At 42.2% G+C, this 24,441-nt stretch overlaps 1 protein-coding gene across 8 annotated transcripts in view; it reads left to right on the top strand.

The window, feature by feature from the left end:
* Window positions 1–24,441, top strand: part of PCCA (propionyl-CoA carboxylase subunit alpha) — a 299,644-nt gene that overhangs the window by 273,717 nt on the left and 1,486 nt on the right. For 6 of the 8 annotated variants that reach the window (XM_049816076.1, XM_049816080.1, XM_049816079.1 and 3 more), the window contains 2 exons: window positions 9,934–10,074; window positions 22,342–22,419. In XM_049816076.1, coding sequence (XP_049672033.1) covers window positions 9,934–10,074; window positions 22,342–22,419 — 219 coding nt within the window. Of the gene's footprint in view, window positions 1–9,933; window positions 10,075–22,341; window positions 22,420–23,707; window positions 23,750–24,441 lie in introns of all 8 variants that reach the window. The other 2 variants (XM_049816077.1, XM_049816078.1) reach the window with 2 other exon arrangements.

Below are 24,441 nucleotides of genomic sequence, written 5' to 3'. Positions count from 1 at the left end.
TGGGTTGCTATGTAATCGGTACTATAGTTTTACACATCTTTGTTGGCTTTTCCCTTTTTATAAATCATTACCTTATATACATCACTCAGGTCTCTGGTCAGACCATAGTCTACAGGTTGGTTGTGAGCCTTGCGCAGGTCGTGATCAATGGGCTTCCTTGTTATGCTTGTGAGCATCCGTTACTCTGGCAAAGTTAACTTAGCAAGACGTACGGACAACTTGGTTGTAACTGTGGCCTGTGCAGTTCATTGCAACCTTTATTAGTTGGACGTCTGCGTAACTCTTCTCCTCGGCCAGTGAACTCCAGGACAGTTGAACCAAACTTCTCTCTGAAAGATGATTGAAGACTTGCTCGTAGTGGTATCATTACCACTTCCTGCAGCTACTTTCCAATTATAAGAACAGGAGGAGGGCAAGCGGCTACTTAGGAAGCAGCATATTTTTGTTTTCAGTATACTGAGCCTTCCTAGCCATATTGTCCATGATACAGTTGAAATCTCAGGGCAAACAAATATTATAGTTATATGTAGGAAATGGAGGTTCAAAGTGGCAGCACATTTTGTCTTGCCTGCTACCACAGAGTCTGCTCCATCACCTTTTCCTGCATGCGTCCTGTAACAGTGGTCACTAAAAGTTGTGCTTTTTTTTTTTTTTGGTTGGTTTTGTGGGGTGTTTTTGTTTGTTTTGGAGTTTTTTAGGGTGTGTTTGTCTATTTTTTTGAAAAAAACAAAACCAAAACCCATTTTGCAACCATTTGCTTGCTCTCTGCTACACGATGAAGACTGAATTGCATGGTTCTCATCAGTGGTTACATTCTTATTGTTATATAACCACCAGGTGAAATGTTCTTGCCCATTTAAAATACCTGTAGAAATAAATTAGGTTTTTTTTTAATTAATACATGTTAAAACCCACTGTATTGTATAATGAGGTTAGTCATGTTTAGCCACACTATCTGTACGTAGCTGCTAAGATAATTTTTCCTACCCCAGATCATATTCCATATTTAGGGGGTATGATTTTGTAAACCCTTAGGCATGTGATTGGCCTTACACTAACACCCAAGTCCTGATGGCTACTGTTGGCCTGGTTACATGTGAAAAGTGAGGCAAAAGGCTGCAGGACTGGGGTGCACTTTGGAAAACAAGTAGTTGCTTTTTCTTATGCAGATTTTTTCATGCTCTTTTTCAACAGATCGTATCAGAGAAATATCTATTATTCCAGTAGGAGCTTCTGGTGTTTTGAGCCAAAAAGCGAGTTGCTAATGACGTAACTAAACCATTTCTACACCGTTGCAAGTGTTGTGGCAGGAACCTGTTTCTAACCAACCCGCAGATGAGTTGAGGCAGCAGTGTGTGTTGTACGTATGTTCCACATGTGGTACTCAAGGCGGTTCTCCCTGGCTTTTTCATTAAATAGCAGATATAAAGTAAATGTTTGAAGTATAAGTTGACCGTATTTGAAGCATAAGAGTGATGAAAGTGATGCATTATGTCACTGTAACATACTGACATTATCAATTATGTGTTATTAAACAGCTTAGCTAACTGAATGATTTACCTTGTGTTTAACTGCCTTTTTCAATTAAAGGTAGCAAATGCTGTAGAACTGGGGCACAGTCATAGAAACCATATATTTTCTCCTGTTAACACCAGCACTGCTGACATGCAGGTGATAGGAGTGTTGGCATTTTGCTGCAGGCTCTAATGGGCTAGTTTAAATGGTCTAAAAAAAGTGATTAATGATTAGGAGCAGGACTGTTACACAGCTTCACAGCTCTTTTCCTCAATGCGTTTCCATTTATGTCAACTAGCCGCACGCTTGGGAGGTGTTATTTCAAAGTAGTCAACGCAGGGCTTTTTTCTACTGCCATTTGTTTCTATTTCATAGGTCCCTTTGGTTGGCCAGTTATAGCTTGTGTTTCCTTAAAGTTGTAAGCTTCAGTGATAAAGGAGGATAATCCACAGGCTTTGTATGTCTGGTGACCAAAATCTAAACTGTTGAACTCGACTGTCATTTCAAAACAGTGACTGCTGTCTTTAACATCGCTCTACTTACTCCTGTTTGGTGTATTGTGTTGAAAATAATTTAAAGGTTCCTCTCAAAGTAATTGAAGCACTTCGTCAGCCCATAGGTGATTCTCTTCTGCTATTCACTTGATTTTGCAGCAAGCAGTGATTTGTACATTAGTACTGCTTGTTTGTAATGGGCAACTGTCCACCCCCAAGCCCTCCCTTAAATACATGGAGACACATATACAGACATATTTGTTATGTGTATTTCTTTGGGAGATGAGGTCGATGAACACTACCGCAACACCTTACACACCCCACCCCCCCAAGTAACAATTAGCTACCATATGTGGGAAAAACAAGTAGTTCAAAAAGAAAATTAAAAACAAGGTTGGAAAATGCCGTAACTCGCTCTTTTTAATGAACCTTAGGACAGTGAGATATCTGGTAAATATAATGCATTCTCTTTGCTCTTTTAAGCTAAGGCAATATCAAGCGCTGAAGATTAGTAGAGGTTGAACACTCAAAGGGAAGATACCTTGTATTTTTCAGAAGTTTCTGTCACCGTGCTAGGACCTTAGAGCTTGTGGCTGAAAGTCGGCATTTGCTCTTAAGTATCGTGTTGTGAGCGAGGGGAACATATTTTCTTAGATCAGGACATTGAGTAGTATTTCAGTTGCTAGCATTTTGTCTTGGCATTTTGTTAGTGATCAAAGTATGAAGCTAAGCCTTAGTTGTGTGCGAGTTCAACCAAGTTTTCTGAACAAGAAGCTTAAGAAAAGAGTTTATATGATGATTTGGGAGCAGAGGAGAGAAGATTTAGAGTGCGGTGGTGTTGGCTCCAGCTCGTATACTAGAGCCACTCTTCTGTAGAATATTTAGGCCAAGCAGATTTGCATTGTCTGTAGGGGAAGAAGCATGGCTCGAAGGTGAGCGTGTCACCCCGTTGGCTCATCCTTGAATGCGGGGGTCAGGATGGTGCTGTAGCTCAACTTCCTTTTGTAATGCTATTTTTAGCCACCTTCACCAAGAAACCAAGGCTCTGGCAGGCACGCTGGATATCTGTTCTGTGCCTGCCCCCCGACTTCCCAGTAACCTTGACTTAGTTGATCAACTTCGGCCAAATGTAACAGAGGGGGAAGGGTCCTAAAAGCATTATGGTCCAACCTCTTTTGTGAATAAAAGGTGTCCAGCTAGAGGAGAAGGCCGCAGCTCTGTGTGGTGGGGAGTGTGGGCAGAGGGTTTGGTCAAACTCATAAGGGGAGAGAATCTGCGCTGGGGAGTGCAGTTAACGAATGCCCCCGAGGCCCTAACGCTGTTTTAGAGATGACTGACAACTCCAAAACCTGTCCTTGAGAAAGCGGGCTTTGTTTGTCCTGGTGTTGACACAGCTACTCATTCTTTCTGAGAGATTCTCCTCTTCTTGCTTCTGCGGTAGGTGGAGAGGGGTTTTCAGGGATTTTCTTGTCTCTGTATGTGCGTGGGCCAGAATCGGTGTGGTTGTTGGTATGGGGGAGTGAAGCTGCTTCCCTTTTTCCTCCTTAGTAGGACATTTAACTTACTGGTACCCACTTGAATGTGGTGAGGTTTGGGCTTTTTTGAGGCACAGGCACAGTTTCTGCGTAAAGACTCTGTATTTCTCGTCCGCCAATGGGTCAGGGGAACATCTGCTCTGGATAGTTTTCAAGCGTTACTTATCAACTCAGGCCCCCAAAATCTGGGCAGCGTGGTGACTATTCCCAAGGCATCTCTACCCGGCTACTTGTCTTTCGGAAGCGTGTGTTGAGGTTCATTACACACATTCATTCTTCAGTTTTCTGCTTGGCTCGGATTCGCTACCAAGATTCTGTTTCGAAACGATGATGTAAAATATATATATATTATTTTTTTTTTCTTGGGCGTCAGTGCAGCACTTTTCCCCCTGTAGTTCATAGTAGTAGTGCTTGTGGGCAGGTTTCAAAGGAACCTCATCTCCATATGGTTTTACTCGATAATCCTTTATCCACCATCTTCAGCTCTCATTCCGTTGCTTTCTTGCCTGTGGCTACGTTTCTATCTCTGCATCAATTAGCACAGTGATTTATACAACAAGCAAGCAGTTTAGAGGTAATGGTACACAATTAACATCTCATTCCCCCATAAAGGGTATGCTAAATACCCCAGTCACTGCTTTCTCTGCCTGGAATTGAAATAAGTGTTTGTCCTAATTCATATGCTATCTGATGTGAAGTGGGCCCGCTTTGTACGGCACTACACCATTAATCTAATTATAGATAGCTGCAAATGAAGTGCTGTCTGAGCACAGAGACTGAAGAAAATAGCGCTTTTGTCATTTAGCATGACTCCGTGCAGCAAGATCGCGCTTGCCGCGGCGGCACGGCGAAATGGAAATCTGAATAATATCTCTCTGCCTGTTGCATCTTTTCTAATTACCCCAGCCTTGTAAACACAACCGGGCGCTGATATAAATAGAGCTGTAGCTCCGCTGTCATGCGGCTTGTAGGAGAAAATCCTCAGTGTGCTGTTGTATTAAATGATGCATCCTGATTGACAGCTACCTTGAGACTGCGCTGATGGAGTTGTCAAAGCATTATGCTAACCGCCTGCTCCGCCGGCGGCAGCTGGAGCCGGCTCCTCCGCCCGCCGGCCCCGCACCTCGCCGGGCTGCGGGCTGCCGGCTGCGGGCTGCCGGCTGCCTCCCCGGCAAGGACATCGCCGCGCTCCTCCGGCCGCAGCCTCCGCGTTCCGCCCGGCCGGCCTCGGCCCGCAGCGCAGGGAATGCCTTTTCGCACGGCTTTCAGCCTCGCTAGCTTTCTCTCGAGTGTTAATTGTGTATCGCGCGAGGACTGGCAAGTGGGAAATGTGGCTGAATTACAGGTCTAATTAAGTTGCTGCTGCTGGAGGGTGTGCTCTGCGGTGGTGAGGCTTCTCTCTCTTGGTTTTTTTTCCTTTCCCTTGTGCTGCTGCTAGAGGCTCACGGGTTTTGCGGCTCTTCCGTTTTGTTGGGTTTTTTTTTTTTAGCTGGGTTTGGGTTGGGGTTTCTTTAATTATTTTTTGTTTTTAAAACCGTTTCCGTAGCGTGTCGAGTGCGTGCTCCTCCGTCAGACTAAAAGTGCTGTTATTTTGTGCAGGTGTTAATGCCAGTCCTCACCACCACCTTGTGGAAGTAAATTAGCTCTAGAACTCGGAGCTGGGAAAAAAGCCTGCGTGATTTGCAGAATGTCATTTATCTCCTGGTTGAGTAAGAAATCCTTGACTCTGAAAGAAGGTGGTGCCTGACGCCCTCAAGTCATACAGAGTAAATACAGCATTCTCCTGTTCAGATGCCGCGGTGGAAATCTAAGCGAGGGTGTGGGCACGATGTTAACAGGTATAGCGGTTAATAAAAAAGGCAGCGTGCTCGTTGTGTTCGGCACTGGAACGTTGCTTAGTATTTCTTTGAACGAATACCAAATAACGTGCTACTTGTGAATCTATGATGGTCAAAGCGCAGGTGACAACGGTTCAGTGACTTGAGGCAGGATGCGGATTAGGAATGGTAAAGGGAAATTATGTGACCACAGTTACTAAATTTCACTGAGGCCAAAAATGAGACTGTAAGGTGAGTGAAAATAATGAAGACGCACAGCAGACAGTTTCTCTACTGAAATCTGAGCTACCTAAGATTTTCAGCCTTCTGACCGCAAGAATGACAGACGTTTGGAAAACGCGGTTGAACGTTTAGGTAAAGCGTGCTGAAAATCCACATCTGGTCAGCAGTCCAAACGCTACCGTGAGTAACATATGGGTAGCGATACATTAGATTGCTCTATAAAATCTCCAGTGGAGTTTGAACATTTACAGCTTCTAGGGACATGAGTTTCAGGTGTACAGGGAAGATCATATTTAATAAACTAATGTGAGATGTAACAGAGTGCAGTTTTTGAGCATTTTACTGAAGGTTTACAATATTCTGTTTTACACGGCAAGGGAACCGTATCTGTGCAAACTACCGAACTTGGTTTTATGCAAAGATGGGGTCAGATGTGCCCTGGCCAACTTTTTTGTAGCAGCTGGTCTACTACTTGTCTACTGACTTGCGGGATCAGTACAGAACAGATCTACAAAAACCATCCACAAAACCCCAGGTAGAATTTTCACTGTATTTGCGGCCCCCCTCCCCGCCCCCCCCCACTCCTTTGCACTGCTATTGTTACAGCTTTTTGTTTTCTTCTTTTTTGTCACGGAGATTTGGTTGCAAGAGGCAGTTTGGCGTTACAATTCATTTAGTGGGCGAGGTAAGACAGGATACCGTTACCCTTGGAAAACTGAAGTAACATCACTTTTCCCTACTGTAACTTTTGTCGACTGATTGTGGACTCCCAACAGTCTTGTGGAAAAGCAACCCCTGTTTTCTGTGCCATCAACAGCTGTGTGGCTCCTTTCGGCTACCTCTTTATTGACTTGACTTGGGCTGGCAGAATTAGGCTCTGGAGCCCTGCGGAGCGGAGCAGTGGCTGGTGACGATTACTCATCAGCGCAGATCTGATGGCTAGCAGATTTTCATGCTCTGAGAGTCCACTCGCGATCTATTTATGACTCCCACGGATGTGTCTTCTGGTTTAGGCCAGTGGAAGCCTTCTGCTCTCTATTTATAACCCAAACTTCCCCAATTTACGCCCCTTCTTTCTCCCATCATCTTCCTCCTCCTCCTGAGGACAGAGGAAGAAAACGTGACTGCGCTCCGTTAGCAGCATATCAAAACTTCTGCTTCGCATGTTCAGCGTTGTCCTCGCTCAATGAAAGGCATAGCAGCGGTGTGAATCATATAATAAAAAAATGTGGTATATTCTTAATTGTCTTTGTTGTAGCAGCACTGGCCGGCGTTGTTTGCTGTGGTCTTCCAGAGTCTTATGGCCCTGGCCGAGCTGCAGGCTGCACCTTGGTTAGGTGAACAGCCCCCTGCACATAAGACAGCCTTAGAAAGGGACGCTTTTGTGGGTATTTAGTGGGGGCCAGCAGCAGAAATACATCAAAGGTAATCTTAAAGAAGGAACCTTTCTTTGCGGCTTTGTCTTTTTATATTCTGAAAGGTCGTTTGTGAACCAGCTGTGCCAAAAAAGGCCTTTCCCCAGAAGTTTACTGTTGTTATTTTTTACTTTTTGATTACAGTAACTTGCTTATCCCCCAAACAGACTAAAGAACAATAAACAAATACAAAAGGAAAAGGAACAGCTCATCAATAACAAAGACCCGCGTTTTAAAGCTTTGAGTGTACTGACTCTTACATCTCACTCCAAGCAAAGCAGGAATCCTGCAGAGAAAGGAATCTAAAAGATATGAAAATTGTAAAGATAGTAAAAACAATGTTTGGTAGGGATATTTTAACTTGGTGTGGAGAACTGAGCTTTAAAGTGCAGCGTACTGAGGAACATGGTTTTCCCCCCACTGCTGTACGTTGTGGAGCGCATAGGGAATTTTGTATTTCAGTCCCTGCGAAATACCGTAACCTAGATGAATGCAGAAGGACTAGCTCTCATTTTAAGTTTAAATTTTGAAATTGGGCAGCTCGGAAGTGTTATACGTGCCTTTAAAAACTAAATTGCATCTAAACCTAATCCTTTGAAGTCATAACAAAATAGTCTTTTGCGAGAGGCGACAATACAGTCCACAAATGTAACTTATTTCTGTGTTCTTCCTTTTTTCCCTTTTTTTATTTTTTATTTTCAAACTCTGAGTACAAAGACGACACTAACCATGGATACTGAAACTGTGCAATTTGGTGTAATTATATTCCCCCCCATAGATTTAATGAAGGACTTTTAAGTACAATTTATCTTTGATAAATAGTCCCTCTGCACAGAATGTTTATTAGATTGACAGCAGAATACACTCTGCAAGCTTTTTTTCCTTGCCACTTATGACTCAGATGAATTTTAATAGGAGTAAAAAGCTTTTATTTGCACAGTAATTTCACTTAAGGATCATATCCTTCAGAAACTGGCAGACACTTGTATGTCTTGATTGCAAAACAGACACTCAAGAGTAAAGAAACATGCATAAGATGTTATTATTTGACTTGTCACACTGCTGCAATTCTGTTTGCGGCTTATGTCATCGAATCTCCTATAGGCATCGCCTCCCCTCTCCCTACAGCCTACATGCAAGCGTGCATACGTGCACGCGTATGCACGCACACGTACGCTTCACTTTTAGGAAAAGAAACTGCAAGGAGCATTGAATGTAGGTGCTTCTGCTGGGAGAGAACTAGCTGTATTTTGGGTTAGAAAATGTGAGTGCCACAGTCTTAATTGTCATGATGATGCCTGCAGGAGGCTTGGAGTTTAAAGCAGCTTTTTGCATACGAAATGGTGCTGGTTTCTCTGTGCCATATCAATTGTAACCGAGGCACATGGTTGGGAAGGGGTTCTCAAATCTTTGGGTGCCACTTACAGCTTCAGGGAGTATTGTTGCGGCATTTTATTGCATTTACTGGGGCGGCATTGGGGATTGGTTCATTTAAGCATTTGCTGGTGTTTCTGATCAGAAGCAAGTATTTCTAACTGAACGGCCACGCTGTTCATTGCACGTAATCTTGCCTGTCCAAACGCCATTGATGGAGGATGATAATCCTTTGTTGTGTCTTTTTAATTTGGCTTTGAAAGCTGCTTTTTAAATTATGTCACTGCAGAATTAATCACCTTTTGCATGTGTTTCTAAATACCTTGTTCTACTCTCTACAGAAGCAGAAGGTAGAGTCCCCCTTTACCTTCACCATAAGGATATCGGATTTTTTCTGTCTGTGTAAAAATGAAAAGTAAAGACGTTCTATTGCTAATAAAACAATAGCTAATTGTTTTGGAGGAAAACATACTGTTCAAAGCAAGGTGTTGAACTTTACATCAGCAAAATACACATTTGAATTGTAAATGCCGTTCACCCAATGCTTATTATTAAAACCTTTGTTTAAATTATTGATGAAGTGTGGTGCTGGCCCTGGTGAGGCAGGAGTTTCCTGCAGAGACCTGCTGCCATCTACTGGCTTTTTGCATTCATTTTCAAGTGCACTGGGACAAATGTGAAGGCCATCTGTCTAAGTGCAATGAATTATCTGTCAAAGGGGGATTACAAGTTTTTAAAAACTAAAAGCCTGGAGCTGAAATGAGGGTACGCACATCTATGTTTTCGGCAAGGTTTTGTTTAAAGGGGTGCTCTTAGACGCTCGAGGGTCGTCATATTCTTTTCCATTTCTAATTGCTATGAAACATACTAGCAAAAACATTCTTTTTTCTCAAGGTAGGTAACAGCTGCCGAACAGTTTTTATTACCAATAAAGTATATTCAATACAACCACAGTGTTAGATCAGTCTGCCTGTGCATGAAAAAAAAGAAAAGGAAATGAATTGTTTAATATGTTTTAATCGCAAAATCTAAGCAAGTTATTAACTTCAAACATTAAATACATGATAAAAAGAAATGTTTAAAAAGTAAACATAATGTTTAAAATCAATCACGTCATTGAAAAATCTGGCAGACTTTCCCAAAAGGTCATTTTCAAATTCAGCACAGCACTGGAAGCGAATCCCTCAATATTCCTTATCCACTGAAGATAATGTGCAGTAAGTGTAAGGATATTTCTGTTTTTTTAAAATTTGTATCTCCCCCCTCTCCCCCCAATTTTTAAATGTATCTGACATTTCTTTACTGTAGTTGATTCTTTCTTTTGATGTGCTCATTGCTGCAGATTGCGGTTGCATATTTTTCTTTCTGCATTCTAAAAACGAAACTCTGAATAAAGATGTCAAACAGTGATTTTCAGACACTCCTGTGAAGAACAGATAGCAGATGTATTATATAAAAACATGTCGTAAAATAGTGCAGATTATTGACTGGAATTCACCAAGGTGCAGTTTTCTAAAACATTCCTCTTCCTATTCTTTAGTACAAATTACAAATACTGACGAAGGTTGCTGCAGAGCTGAGCAAGTACATGCCAGAGAAAGCAGCAGAGGACACCTCCAGCATTTTGAGATCTCCCATGCCTGGAGCAGTGCTGGCAGTTTCTGTCAAGCCTGGGGACATGGTAAGAAATGTGATCTATCTATCTGCATTTTCATTATATATTCCACACAAATTTCTCCTTGGTGTAACTGAAACTACAGGTCACAGGTTTGGTTTGGTTGGTTTTTTTTTTTTTTTAATGTCACCTGTAGAATAAAGTGTGCTGAATAATGTGTGCTGCTTTTCAATTGAATTATAAAAACTAATAAGGAAGCACAATTCAAATTAAATGGGCTTTAAAAGGAAAATTTTCAGCTAGGTACAAGTCCACAGCTGAAACTCAACAAATAGCTTGGTTTTGTATCAGAAGTGTCTTGGCAGGGGGGAAAAAAACTGTGTGTGTGTATATGTGCATGTAAATATACCTAAGTATATATGTGCTGTTAGTGCTAGCAGGAGGGGACTGTTGATTTTCTGCCCTGAAGCAGTGAACGTATTACTAAACACAAGGGACATCGGATAGATATTTAACTTTCTTATCCCCCTCACCCCCGCTTTTATTTTTTTAAGAATCCTGTGTTAGCATTTTGCAAGACACGTGGCTTTCCTGAATTGGGAATTCCAATCTGGGAATTCCCAGTCTCTTATGGGAATCCTTTTGTCCTGCAGAAGGAATAAACTTGACATAGAGAAGGGCAACAGAACGTGCCATTGCTGTCCTGGGGATTTCCAGTGCTTCTTACCTCACGTTGTGCTGGAAACGAATGTAAATAGGGTGTTTTAGACTTACATATAAATACTCACTTGAACTCAGCTTTATATGAAATTCTATCACACTGTATCATGCGTTATTTCCAAGGTCCGGGCCATTATTTCTCATAACCATTGAAAGCAATAGAGTGAAGCAGACCAGGAATATTTGAATCGGATTGTGCAGATTAATTTTGAAGTACTATTGTCAGTCAAATGATGCCATAAACATATATGTGGCACGTAGATACAAACAGAAAGCTTCAGTTGCAGACTTCATAATTTACAGCAATGAAACCTAGGTTTTCTTGAGAGATGATGTAGAAATGGGATCAAGATCCCAAGTCCAAAATCAGCAGTGCACTTATGATGTGACGGTCATCAATTGTGCTGGCAAAGTGATTTGTTTGCTTATGTTTTGCTATGATGCCACTTTTGTTGTTAGAATACATGGGTATTTCTGACTATTTACAGAGAGAAGGGAGTAATCATGTTAATATTAAAGATCTCTAGGTGCAAATGTTTATACTAATGAAATAAAGACATTTCTGAGAAAACAACTAAGTACAGCTGAGTAGAAACTAGCAAGAGAAGTTCTTTTAGCTTTTACACTTAGCTTTCTGGTATTGTGATCTATACATATGCACACACACTTTTTATACCTTTAAAATCAGCAGTATTCAATTACAATTAATCACTGTGTCGTCATATGGATAGAGAAATCTGTGATTTCTGCGTCGAGGCAGTAAGAGTGGCTGAGCGAGGGAGATGTTAAGCAAATACTTTTTTGGCAAAGAATGAAGGGAAACATTTTTAAGGCAAGGATTTTGAACCTTTTTTAATTTGTTTGAGATTTTTTTGAGAGGTTAATTCTCCTAAATGTTACCAGCCTTCTTGCCCTGAAGACTATTTCTTGTTGTCTTGAAGGAATAGAAGCAGTGGAGAAGGAGGCCAGAGCCAAAGAGATTTGAAGTAAATAAATAAATGAACCTCCCTCCACAAATCCACAAGTGGTGCAGTGCGTCAGAGCACAAGTTGTTAAATAATGTGTGGAGATTTTTTTTTTTCCCTCTTTGCTTCTCCTGCAGCTTTTTGCTGGAGGCACTGAGTGGCAGAGCATTTGAACAGCATAATCTATGTTCTGCTGACCTGAGCTTGTCAATGCTAATTGTGTGGCTTTAATTGCAAAAACACATTTGCGTTATTGAAAAGGGTTTAACTTAAATCCTTCCTTTTCAGGACTAGTGTCAAAACGTTAAAAAAAAGCGAGCCAGCGAGCGAGATGAGGGTACATCCAGCTATCGGCACTGAATAAGCAGTGGGATGGTGTGATTCAGATTACATGTCTTGGCTGTCCGTCAGAAACCAGCTCGCTCACTACAGCTGTTCAAGGCATGATGGGCAGGGAACTGTAGCTCCCTGATAAATACAGCTCTTTTTGTTGCACTGCTTGGGAAAAGTCTGATTTCTTTAGTGTGCTGGAGAAATGGGAATTTAAGTAGCTCCTATTCTCTGTTTGCAACTGGGTTTGGCAGCTCGAATTTGCACAGCGGGTGAAAACGGCACAGCTGGAAAATGGGAGAGCCGCGTGGTAGTTGTCCATCCTTCCACTCAGGTGTTGCTGCTGCTCCCAGTAACGCGGTCTGGTTATTAGCTACTCCGAGATTGTTTTCTCCGAACCTGTGGTCTATGCTAAATAGCGTTAGCGCTGTGCTCACGGAGAGATGCCCTCCGAGCGGTCAGGAGCCCGGGGAGCCGGGCTGCGGTGCCCCTCCTTCAGGTGTAACTTTACAAAAGGCGAAGAAACTCCTAGAGCGGGACGTCTCACCTTTGTCTGAATGGCCGCACTGGCAAACTCGTGTTTATTGCCTGCGGTTCGGCTCTAGGGCATCGTGCCCGCTCAGGTAAAGCATATGGTGTTTGTTAGTCCCTCTCTGTGCGTCCCGAGCCAAATGAGAAGGCGACGCCGATCTCTGCGTTAGTTGTCCCCACTCGATGTGTCATTGTTTTTCCTTGAAGCGTAGCGTTCTCAGTTGGCTGCTGTTGCTGAAAAATACTTTGGTCTGATGAAGTCCGATAGAAGATTGTGTGAGCATCCTCTCTCCAGCTGGTCTGATGAGCAGTTTTCAGTTCTTTTTTTTTGCCAAAAGATATTGCATGTGCAAGGAATTTATTTTCTTTTGTCTGTAAGATGATCTATAAGTTTTAGTAACACAGTGGGGAAGTGCTGTTTGTCATTTAGAGAGAAGCAGAACTTGTGATGTTGCCGGTTTTTTTAGCTTTTTAGTTACTTTCTACTTTCTTTATTTTCCTTTATGTGATCAGAAGACTGTAATTAGTTGTCACTCAATTATTCCTGGAAACACAATGAAGGCACTCAGAAGCAGAAAGCAACATAAACAGCAAAACAATTTGAAATCTGGCTGACTGGAAAGGAGGTTAATATTATTTAGGGAAAGAAGATTTAAATTTAGCTTACATTCCTCACGCTAACAGTCACGTTATATAGGAAGTGTCTGTTTTGGGGGGTGAGGGTGTTTGCGTGTTTATTTTATAAGTAGATTGTTAACGACGAGTGTGCATTAGGATGAAATTCGCTTTGGGGAGAGTTACTTTTTGGTTCCCCATGGTGCCAAGGGCCAGAGAAACCACTGGGCTTCCAGAGTCCAGGCAAGGGACTCGCTCCGTTTCTGCTGACACCGATGGCAGCACGAGCCAGCCCTGCTAGCACACAGCAGTATTTTTACGCCAGAGCGTGGATACGGCACCGCACGTGGTTTTAATCTCACCACAACCACCACAAATACAGCACCGTAAAAACTGCTAAAGCTGCACAAATTCAGTGCTTTGCTTAGAGGGCAGGAAATAGGCAGGCACATGCGAATATTTCTTCTTGAGTTGCTTGGCTTGATCTTTGTGCATGTAGGATTCCGTGCACTGCCACTGCAGGAGCAGGGAAAGCCCAAGATACCCTCGTGGTTGAACAGGTAAAGCAATGTTGTCGCACCTCGTTCAAAGCAAGCCACCCAAAGTGCTTCCACAACTGATTCCGACTTTGGTAACCTGAACTGTCCGCAGCACCAAAAATGATCTTAACTGTCCTGATTGCCCTGTAGCCTTTGCTATATTTTCACCTATGAATATAGCTTTTGCTTTTTCAGTTTTCTATCTGTCAGGAATGCAAAGATGTCTTTCTTTTAGCTGTATGTTTCTGTTTGTTGTTTTTCTTTTTTAATTAAATTAGGCAGAACAGGTGGCATTACTGAGACAAGCATTGGTCAATAAGCTAACACCAGTGCTGGTAGCCTACATGACTTTAGTGATTACCCCAGCCATAAATATGTAAAAGGAAAGCACCTCTGGGTAAACACCTCAGCGTTACTGAATCTTGGTAGGACTACGGCCAAAAGAAGAGGACGGATAATTATTTTGACCTAAGTTTCTGAATTTCCTCTCTTCTTTCCAGCAATTCAAGATTACCCCAGGTTTTGGAAGCTACCACCATTCAAGCCACCCTTTAAATGGACTTTTTTCATACCAGTATTTCTTATGATTTCGAATTGATGCTAGTGTAGCCATGGGTATTGATACTGCATGGGATGATTTTTTCTACCAAGATGTCAGCTATTATATGTATATGCTAATAGCTCAGTAATTTCAAAATGGGGTAACTTGAAGGCTGCTCTTTTAGTTGTATAATTTAAAAAACACATTACTGTCAATGATCCCATGTTTTCAGAACAACCAAAGAAGATGTTTTAAACTGCATTCCAATTCTTTTAAACTGCGTTCCTCTTCCAGTTCAGTTGTGTGCACGTTAGTTCAATTTCTCTTGTTATTCTGTAGAAGAATAGTTTAAGAAAAAAAATCTTTCTCCATCATTTTCCATTTCACAAGCCTTGGAGAGTTCTTTCTATGGGAAAAGATATGTTTTGCTTGACCTCTACTGCTGAAACGCTCACTGCTAAAACCCCAAACAAAACAGCTTCCTAGATTCTGTTTCTCACTAGATTGTTTGTTCTTGTGAAAGAAAAGGTGGAGTTATAAAGTTACCTGTTGCTGTCAGCCAGCTGTGTGCTATTTGAAATCATATTTGCCATTCATACCTCAAAAAAAAAAAAAAATCCCCTTTCTTATACTTGTTGGAATTCATAACAGAAAAAAAAAAAACCAGGAAAAAACAGTAAAAATGTATTTGCTTTAGTAACAGTTTCACATTTCATTTAGATGAAGATGGTATCAATAATTTAGTAAGTTATTCTTAAATTCAGATAAGATTTTTCTCTTGTGTGCGAACCTTTTTTTTATTGTTGTTTTTCCTTTTTCTTTCCCTTTATCTCTTTTCCTCCCTCCTGTTCTTCAGCGATCCCAGAGCAAATATAAACTGCATTTTTTCAGTTAAAGGGAGTTTGCAAACTTGACCAAACATGGTCAGAAACCTCATGTATTTTTTACGGTTTTGTGTATTAAATAATTTTTTGTGGTGTATTTTTGTGGGGGAAAAAACTATTGGTAAGCTGGAAATGAAAGCATTTTCACAGTTGCGAAATTTCAAGAGTAAAAGGATTCCAATATTTCACCATTTTTATAATCTCAGGCTTCAAGTAATAATTGTGGTTACATTAAAAAACCCCGTAGCTATAGTAATTGCTCCTAATGTATTTATGCCATTTTTTTATATTTGACTGGAATAGATTTTTCTTCTATATCTTTATGCAATTGCACAGTCTTATAATTTGCGTTCAAGTACGGTGTAATTAAGATTGAAATCCTATTCCGATGATGAGGTACAAATAGTCAATATTATTAGAGTTTCCTCCTTGGGGAAAAATGCTACTGTCCTTTGAAAAGAGTTCAGAGAAAATTTTATTTTTTTTTTTTTATTGGAGCGCTTTGCCTTTTCAAATGATAAGCAACTTTTTAGCCGTTACTAAAGCAGTTGACTGCTAAAGCTTGGTGTGACAGCAGCTCAGCCTTGCCTTGGGCCGAGTAGCGCGAGACTCGGCCGCAGAAGCGCTCTGCCTGCGGATCGCTTCCCCAGCACGCCGGGACCTCAGAAGCAGTTGGGGAAGCGTGTTTTGGATAAGTGGGAGTGCAATGACCAGTGCTGATTGCTGTCAGGGGGACGTCACTGACCTTTGGTTAGTCAGAGGTCACAAAATTTGGGATGCGCTATCTTCGGGTTCATTCGTTAAAGGAGTGTGGCAAAAAAGGTTGAATAACGATTTGTCAAGTACTATAAATTGCCGCTAATGATATTTGCAGCTCTGTAGCTCCGGTTTCAAAGTTAATTTGGAAAGATGGGAAAACCTGCACTAATTATTTTACATGGTAATGGACAATGTCAAGGAATTTCAATTGCTGCCCATCCAATTCCTCTTGATTTGTTTTCTTGTTGGATGCTTGCTGCCAGATTGCCAACAAGTCAGAGAGAAAAAAAAATCTGAGAAGGGAATGATACCAGCATGGACTAAGTTTAAACAACAAATAAACAAACAGAAATCCCAGTATCTTTGTAAGGGTTTTAGATAGTGAATGCATACTTAATTCACTGTTCAGTGGTTTTGCACAAGCATAAACAAGATGTTTGTAATGATTTTGTTGAAGGCTACGAGAGAGGGTAACTGGATTTCGTATGGCACCGTCTTGCATTGTCCCTTCTTACTTAACAAGGCTCAGTTGGGACACAAGTCGCAGCATAGTGGAAGTTGCAAGGGATATTTACCAGTGTCTTCCCAAAGCTGAGAAAGGAGATCCCAACATAATCCAATTCTCACTTCCCTTTTAAGCAAATCTAAGATCATTTTTACGTAGGGCTGTCATTGTTTTTTCCCCTTCAGCTCCAAGAGCCTTAAAAATGTTATGTATCGGAGCACCTCTGTTCTAAATATAAGGGTCTTAAAAATGTGATTGAGGGATTTTCACTTTTGTAGGCAAATCAGCAGGGTTGATATTGATCCATCTTTTTAGGGAGCCACAGTGCACCAGAAGGTGATACTGTAGAGGGCCCCGTAAACCCTCGGAGCCTTCTGTCTAATTTGGCAGAAAAACACAGAATGTCGGACAACAAAAGAACGATACGATTCCGTAAGAAATCTTCATCCCTCCCACCCCCTTTTCACAAGATGTAGGGGAAAAAAAAAAAAAAAAAAAAGACTTAATTTTTTCAGCTGCACACAATGATTTGGTGCTCACTCTTGCATTGAAACAGTTGCTGTCAGAACAGGCAGGAAACAGTTTTCTTTTAATTGCTGAAATCATTCGGAAGTGCTTCATGCACGGCTTCTATACAGCAGATGCTGTGCATTAATTGGCCTGTGTAGGGCTGACCCAGGGTTCCTTGCAGCGGGCCCAATTTTAGGCAGAGGCTTTAAATAGCTTATTTCTTATTTTGTATAACCTGGCGTACATTATGAGTGCGCTTGCACGTGGGGTATTTCATGGTCTGCAGTTTCTAATGTCATGTGGGTTTCAAAACCTGTGTTTCTCTGGTAATGTACTAGCAGCAGGTAAGCTCTAAATACCATCCATCAGGAGCTAATTTTTTATCCAGATACTCCAATGACTGATGAACCTGTCTTTTGTATGAATGTTCAGCACAGGAGAAAGCCATATGCCCCTGGCACTGGTTCCTATGCATTCTTTACAGTTCGTAGCGAGGAGATTAAGAAAAAACCCAAACCCTTACATTTACATGTCTTTCATTTATTTAGCAGTTAGCACTTTCTAAAATAGCTCTTTTATTAAAAAAAAAAACAAACCAAAAACCAACAAAAACCCCAAAACCAACCAGCGAAAGGAGATTTAGGTCTTTTAAAGCAATCTGACTACCACTACTCATTTTCTTTATCAGGAATATTACTGCACACCCTTAATAGGGAACCTTGTTTTGCTACTCCCCGTCTGTTCAAAACAGACCTTAGCCCATTAGAAGGTCCTCCCTTGTGTGGGAAGACCACAGCTGTTACTGTAAATCTCATCCAGTAACTGTATCACCCCCATTTTGTGGCTCTGAAGGATGAAATTGAGAAATGGAATACTGTGCAGTCATCCTTTACATCTCCAATTTTAGGCCTTTGCACATAATTTTCATGCTTTTATTCCAAATCAAACAACATTAGTGAGCAACACCACCCTGCGCTAAATGTCTAGCCTCGAAGGCAGCACCTAACGATCTTTGTTTTTGGAGGATTTAGGATTTGGAGGGAAGTTGGGGGGTTGGTGGTGGTGGATTTTATTGTATTTTATTTTTTTTATGCCCTCTTTTCCCTCCCCCTCCCCCCAGATCTTTCTGAATCCTCGGAATTTGTCGGAAGCAGAAGTCCAGATGGTAGCGAGGTGCCTAAGATGGAGGACGCTCTGTTGTGCCTCCACAGAGGAAGCGAGACCTCAGCACAGTTAACAAACACAACTTTAAAAAGGTTTCTGTTTCTTTAAATCCTTCTGAATAAAGTGGATCTAACTTCTTATGAAGGATATTGGGGGCTTTAATCAGAAATAAGAAGTGGTTTAAATCATTAGCACAACAAAGCAAACTATAAGCTTGAAGATAAAAGTCTCAGGGGAAAGAGTCCTCTGAAAATAAATGGGACTTGATAGATTTCCATATCATTTATAACTTCCCTTAATTACACTTGGAAGACTTGCCAGTAAAACTGGAAAATTGGCAGCCTATATCCATTATAGTAATTTTGCCGACCATGGCAAGCAGCTGGCTTTACTGGATTTTATTTCCCATCACTCACAATTAATCATCAGCTGGAGATGTCTGAAACTCCTCAAAACGTAGCAATACTGTGTGACATTCAGGCCTCCTTAAAATGCTAAAATCTGCTGAGTAAATGGGCCGAGTTCCCCTTCCAGCGAACTCATTTTGGTGCGAGGCAGGCTGCCGGTTAATGAGTGCCACTTCGATAATCGGATGCGAATGTGAACCCTGACCTCACGTCAAAGGAGAGGACGCAGCAAGCTGGATAAAAGATAGGGGATTCAGAGCTGCAAACTTTACACCAATTAGACAGAGAGCGGGGAAATACATCAGTGCCGATTGGGTTTATCAGAAAGACTTGTGGGGCTTGTGACCATTTTGTAAGCCTAACATCGAAGACGTCCTGTCACAATCGTTAAGTCTTTTATCAGATGACGCACAAAAGTCCGAGGAAAGTCTACCGTATTCACAAAGATCCCGTGGTAGCAATGCCCTCGGGTGCGCACCGTCTTTTTGTGTTTCTGAGTTTTAAGGAGACCTATCTGTAAGCGCAATTAGTCTTTATGGTCCTCCTGTAGGTGCGACGAAAACGGCTCGGGGTTGCTGCTTCTCAAATTCAGCTTCCACCCCGTGTTGTGAGTCGCTTGCTCGGGAAATGAGTGGAGACCGTTCCCTGTCCTGTGTGTAACCTTTCGGCCACAGGAGGTAACAACTGTCGTGCAGTCCCCGACTTACTCTACCAGTGCTGTTGACTGACTGTTCCCAAATTCACATCCGAATTGTTGGCAATGTCGAGATGTTAAGTACTCTCCTCTTCAATGATTTTTTTTTCTTCTTTTTTTTTTTTTTCTTTCTTCTTTTTCCTTTTCGCTCTGTGGCGAACAAAACCGAACAGCTACTTTGAACTCTGCACCGTGCAGAAATAAACTACTAAAATACAGACTGTGGGTCTAACAGTCAATCACTCATTTATTTTGATATTCCAAGCGATGTAAAGGTAGATTTGTCTGTAGTGTAACTCTGTGAGAAAGATACCTGAGTTTAATTTCTTTTAGGGAAAGGAGCCCTTTTATTTTACTTGGTTCCAGTCAATCAGATTTTTTGTTTGATTTTATTTGCCTGTTTTGACAGATTTGGGTCATCGCCAAGGCCTCTCTAAATCAAAATGTAAAGATGGTGGTTTACATTGGTTTACCATCCACTGAAAGAAATAAATTACATGATGAAAATGCAACATTAAAAACGGTCCCGATAAATCCTTAAATAAGTTAGAAAGCAAGAACTTGTACACATCGCTGCGGTTTTCATTTGCGGGCTAAATAACAGGCAAAAGGATATGTGCAATTATGGAATGAAAGAAATTGGACAATGCCCAAAAGACCGAAAAAGAGAAAAGAGAGATACAAGTGCCTAATTTTAGGATTTGTCGCTTTGCAACACAATGAGCGGAGCTGTAAAGGTTTAACATAAGAGCAGTAATTAAACTTCTGTGCTTAAGTGACACTTTCACCAAGGTAATTTTCAACAAATTGCACATCATCACAAGTACTGACACAGCATTTTCACAGGTGGTACCTGCTGCAAGTGCCTCCTTCCTTCCCAGCTAGTAAGACTAGACGTTAACTGGGTAATTTGTCTCTATATTTTCTGGGTTGGGGGGTTATTTCCTTCCCAGACACCGCGTCCGTACTTTCCCAGTACATGTATTTCCAGAACTCCGTTTAGATAATTGCGAACTGGTTCATCTGTATGCCAGCCACCTGATGAAGCCATGTTAGAGCTGAATTGCACTGGGGCTCAAGAGAAGAGTTTCTTGTGCCCTTGAAATTAGGCCACTCAATTCAGACCTGCGCTCCTTAGCATCTTGGTCTTCAGCAACCTTGAGAGGCCTGTGTTCTTGGCACGCTGAGAGCTGAGTTTAACCAGAGGGTGGGCAAATTTGTTTCTGAAATATGCTATAAAAACCCCCCTCCAACAAACATTCTTGCCTTCCCCCGCTCCTCTTCTCCCCTCCAACCAGAAGTAGATATTCATAGCTTCCTCTTAACCTCAGCAATGTCTGGAAAGTTCAGAGCAGATGGAAGAAAAGCTGAGCAGTGAGATAGGAAGAAGAAGCGGAAAAGAAAAAGGAAGGAAAGAGCGAGCTGCTGGGACAAGGCTACAGGCAGAGTAGCAGGTGTGGAAGGACGGAGACAAAAGAGGGGGAAAGGGAATAGAGGGGAAGTAACTGGGGACAAAGAACAAGTCTTTTGATACTATTCACCGAATTTGACACTGCTAATGACTTAAATGCTTGCCTGAAGCTCAGGATGGAATTTCTGCAGGTGAAGTGCTGGGTGGTGGTTATTTTCTGTATCCGGTTAGTACACTGTGTTCCCATTGCAAACGCTTTCCTGATTTATCCCCAAAAGCCTGTCATGTTGCTGTTGGCAGTCTGTTGGAGAAAGGGTGTGTAAGCACCTTTTAACCTAATGTCTTTTCTTCTGTCTAGCTCAGAATCCCATAGGCAGATGTCAGTGCTTTTCAGTCATTGCTAGTGCACACTTTCGAAAAAAGCTTTATTTGAATTTTCAGACTGTTATTTCATGCAGTGTGCATTTGATCTCTCACTTCACACCTGTCTGTTAGACAGTATATTCCTCCAAAGTGGGACATGCTTGTCCTTAAATACGTATTATTCATTTTACATATATTTAGAGAAATATATCTATGTGTATATGTGTATGTGTATAAACAAACACATTTTGACAGCACTGGCACGTGTAACAACACATAAACCAGATCTCTGCAGGTCTCAAATCACCCTCTTCAATGAAACTTTGACCTCAGAGTGAAAGTATCCCAAATTTGCTGAGATAGTGAGTGAATGGCAGACCGCATCCGTAGAAGAGCCTAATGAAAAGACGTGCAGCGGGCACTCGGAGCTAGGCATCCCCGAGGGGTGTTTGGGTCCTAGATCCCGGGATGTAGGCTCTAGCTCCCTTCCCTCTCTGGCGTACATCGTCTTTGTGGGATGACTGGCTGATCACTGGCTTACACGAGGGATAAATTCTAAATCCCGGGTTTTTCCCCTCATGTATAAGCAGCCCCCCCGCCCACTGTAAAGCCTCGAGCGGTTGTTTCTTCTGCGCAGCGTTGTCCGAGGTGTCGGAGGGAGGATCTGACTGGGAGAGACAGGGAGCCCAGCAGAGCAGCCCAGTGGGTTACTGGTGACCTTGAGCTCGCGCATGCCTGTTAGCAGAACAGGCTGAAAGCAGAACAAGCAGAAAGAGGGAACTTGAATGTTTGTTTTTAAGAGCCATCAGCTGTGGTGAAAACCATGGTTTTGCCTCCGCGATGTCTCCGCTGTGGATGAGAGGTGGTGGTTCCTCACAGGCGTGCTCCCTTCCCTCAGTCCGAAGTCACGAGCCGCCAGCCAGATGCTGCCACGTGCAGAGGTGTGACTTTCTGCTCAGCATTAGCCCGTGGGGTATTGCCAGAGCTTCCAGCCCAGGCTCCTCCGGACACGTGCCAAGAAACTTTTGGCTTCTGAATCAGGCTTAGGCTCCCTGGCCAAAACCGCACAAATTATATTTTGCTCTGGATTTAATTGATGTTGAACTGTGGTGGGTGTGAAATGTGAACTGTAGAAGTTGGACCCGAATGGATGGGATGGGAGAGGAGCCTTTCAGGTTTGTCTGGGGTGATATTTTAAGGAGGTGATTCCTTTTTCCCTGTTTTACTTACAGTTTTGTCAAAAGCAACTGCAATTTGTGACTGCGGTTTGTGTCGTGACTGTGTAGCTGGCTAACTTGACTTGTGCCATGAAAGTCTTTACAGCAGAAAAATCATACGCACTTAGAGCGTTTAAAAATCCTCTATCCTCATTTTGTACTGCTTTAATTTTACCAGGTTTCGGAAGGTCAAGAGATTTGTGTAATTGAAGCAATGAAAATGCAGAACAGTATGACTGCTGCTAAAACAGGCAAGGTAAGCTACCTTGGGTCACTTAAAACCATATGCAACTTGTCAAATAGGATAGAATTTAAGAAGGCAAAAAGGAGGATTCTGGTTGTTAAGGAATTAAGTCTGATTGTTGTAAATCTTTCGAAGTGAGGTGTCTTTAATTTTTAACATTTGCATCTGCTGTGAATGCTGTTAAGTAGTTCCAAGCCTTAGATAGCACAGCAGGAAATAGTTTTACTGGCTTCAGAAATTCATATAACTCTTCTTCTCCTAAATGATTTGTTTTCTATGATGTTACAATGCCAAGTTGAACTGAAAGGTGTTGTAGAGTGCTTCTCCAAATTCCATCTTTCCAGAGACCAACTGAAGAAGAGAGATCTCTCTGCCAGTTAATTCATTAATGGCAAACAATTTGACATTAAAAAAACCCACTCAGAACAAGGCATAGAAAGTGCTTTTGCAGGAAGATGAGAAAAGCAATTTTTTTTATTATTGTGACTGCTCAGTACAAAGCCTAGATCTGCAAATGCGTTAAGCTTTGCAAGGCTGTGCATTGTGATGTCTTTCTTCTGAGGGATCAGTGCTGCAGCCCCTGAGCTGGGACTCTCCTGCAGTGCGGGATGTACCAAAACCAGCGCTCTGGGCGGGGAACTGGTTAAGCTTATGTGACAAGGACATGCCTTAAACCCCATCTGGTTTGGGGACTGTCAGCCCCCAAGGCAGGGCCTCAGAGCATCCCTGTGCCAGATTATATATAATTCACAGCCTGAAACCATCACCTAGGTGTGGGCCCCTGATCCATCCTTTCCGAAGGGAGAGCAGAGTCTGGATGTGGATTGTGTATTCTCTTCTGTCTCGTGTTTCCCAGCCCGTCCTAGCCCTTCTCTGCCTGGGGACAAGCCCCTCCGCTCTCCCTGAAGCGCTGCCATTTTGCTCTTAAAAATAACAAAACAAACCCCACTGCAAGGTCCCTTAGCCCAGAGGGAGGCAGCAAGGAGCCTGACTCTCCAGGGCAGCGACGAGGTTAGCCACTGGCAAGATTTGCTGAGATCTCAAGATGGGTCTCCATGCCAAGGACTGTTTGTGTGTTTACAAGAAAGGCTCAGTTGGCACAGCACTAAAATCGCCCCTGAGGCTGGGACCCAGGGCTTGCCTCTTCCAGTGCCGCTAGTGCAAAACTGGGTCTCGAGGAAAAAAAAATTGCAGAGAGAGGGAGAACACACCTGCTCCTGTTGCTCTAACGTTGCCACTTTATTATTTTATTTCATGCATTAGTTCCTATATAATTTCTCACATGATTAATATTTCCCAGTTTTTCATCTTATTGCTGCTCTTTGCATCCTGTTTTTAACTAGTGAGTATTTGCAATTAAAATGCTATTCCCTCTGCCACCCGCCCCCTTTTATTTTTTACTTTAACCTTCCCTTTCCCACCAAGATGTGCTGTAACCCGTGGGCCTGTTCCTTAGAATCCTGCTTGTACTTCTCCCAGTCATAAGTAGCTCCCACTCACTCTCTACAGATGCCACGTAAACCCCACGTTTGGCTTATTAATTCTTCAAAGTGGGATTTGAATGGTGCGCAGGCCATTCAGTGGGCCCGATGTGCATCTTGTAACGTCCCCTTGTTGTCTCCATTTTAATAATAAGCAAATTATTTGATTCTTGAGAATTTTAAGAATTTGCGAAAGCAAAAAAGTTTTGGGCTGTGTAGAAATGAAGCTGCTAAATAGAATTCATCCCGTTCTGCAGTGCGAAGTCACGGCTCTGAGTGCTAAAGCAGCTTGGCCCCTCCACAGGAATGGGATGTTTGGCACTGGCTGTTAGTCCACGTTTCGATGCTTTGAAGCCGTGTTTTGAAACTCAGTTCGTTTGCCTTCAGCCGGAAGACGTTCCCATTTTCATTCCCGGCTGAATTCCTTTTCTGCATCAAACCCCATCTTCCTGTTTGTAATTGTGAGAAAAGTGGCTTGTTGTTACCTACTTTGAGTTTACTACAGCTGCAGGTGGTTTAAAAATGAGGGAAAGATGGAGAGGAACTGGTGTGT

Source organism: Accipiter gentilis, chromosome 13, assembly GCF_929443795.1.
Source record: "Accipiter gentilis chromosome 13, bAccGen1.1, whole genome shotgun sequence".
Taxonomy (NCBI): Eukaryota; Metazoa; Chordata; class Aves; order Accipitriformes; family Accipitridae; genus Astur; species Astur gentilis.
The sequence above is the reverse complement of the archived record's forward strand: the minus strand, read 5'-3'. Positions and strand labels throughout refer to the sequence as shown.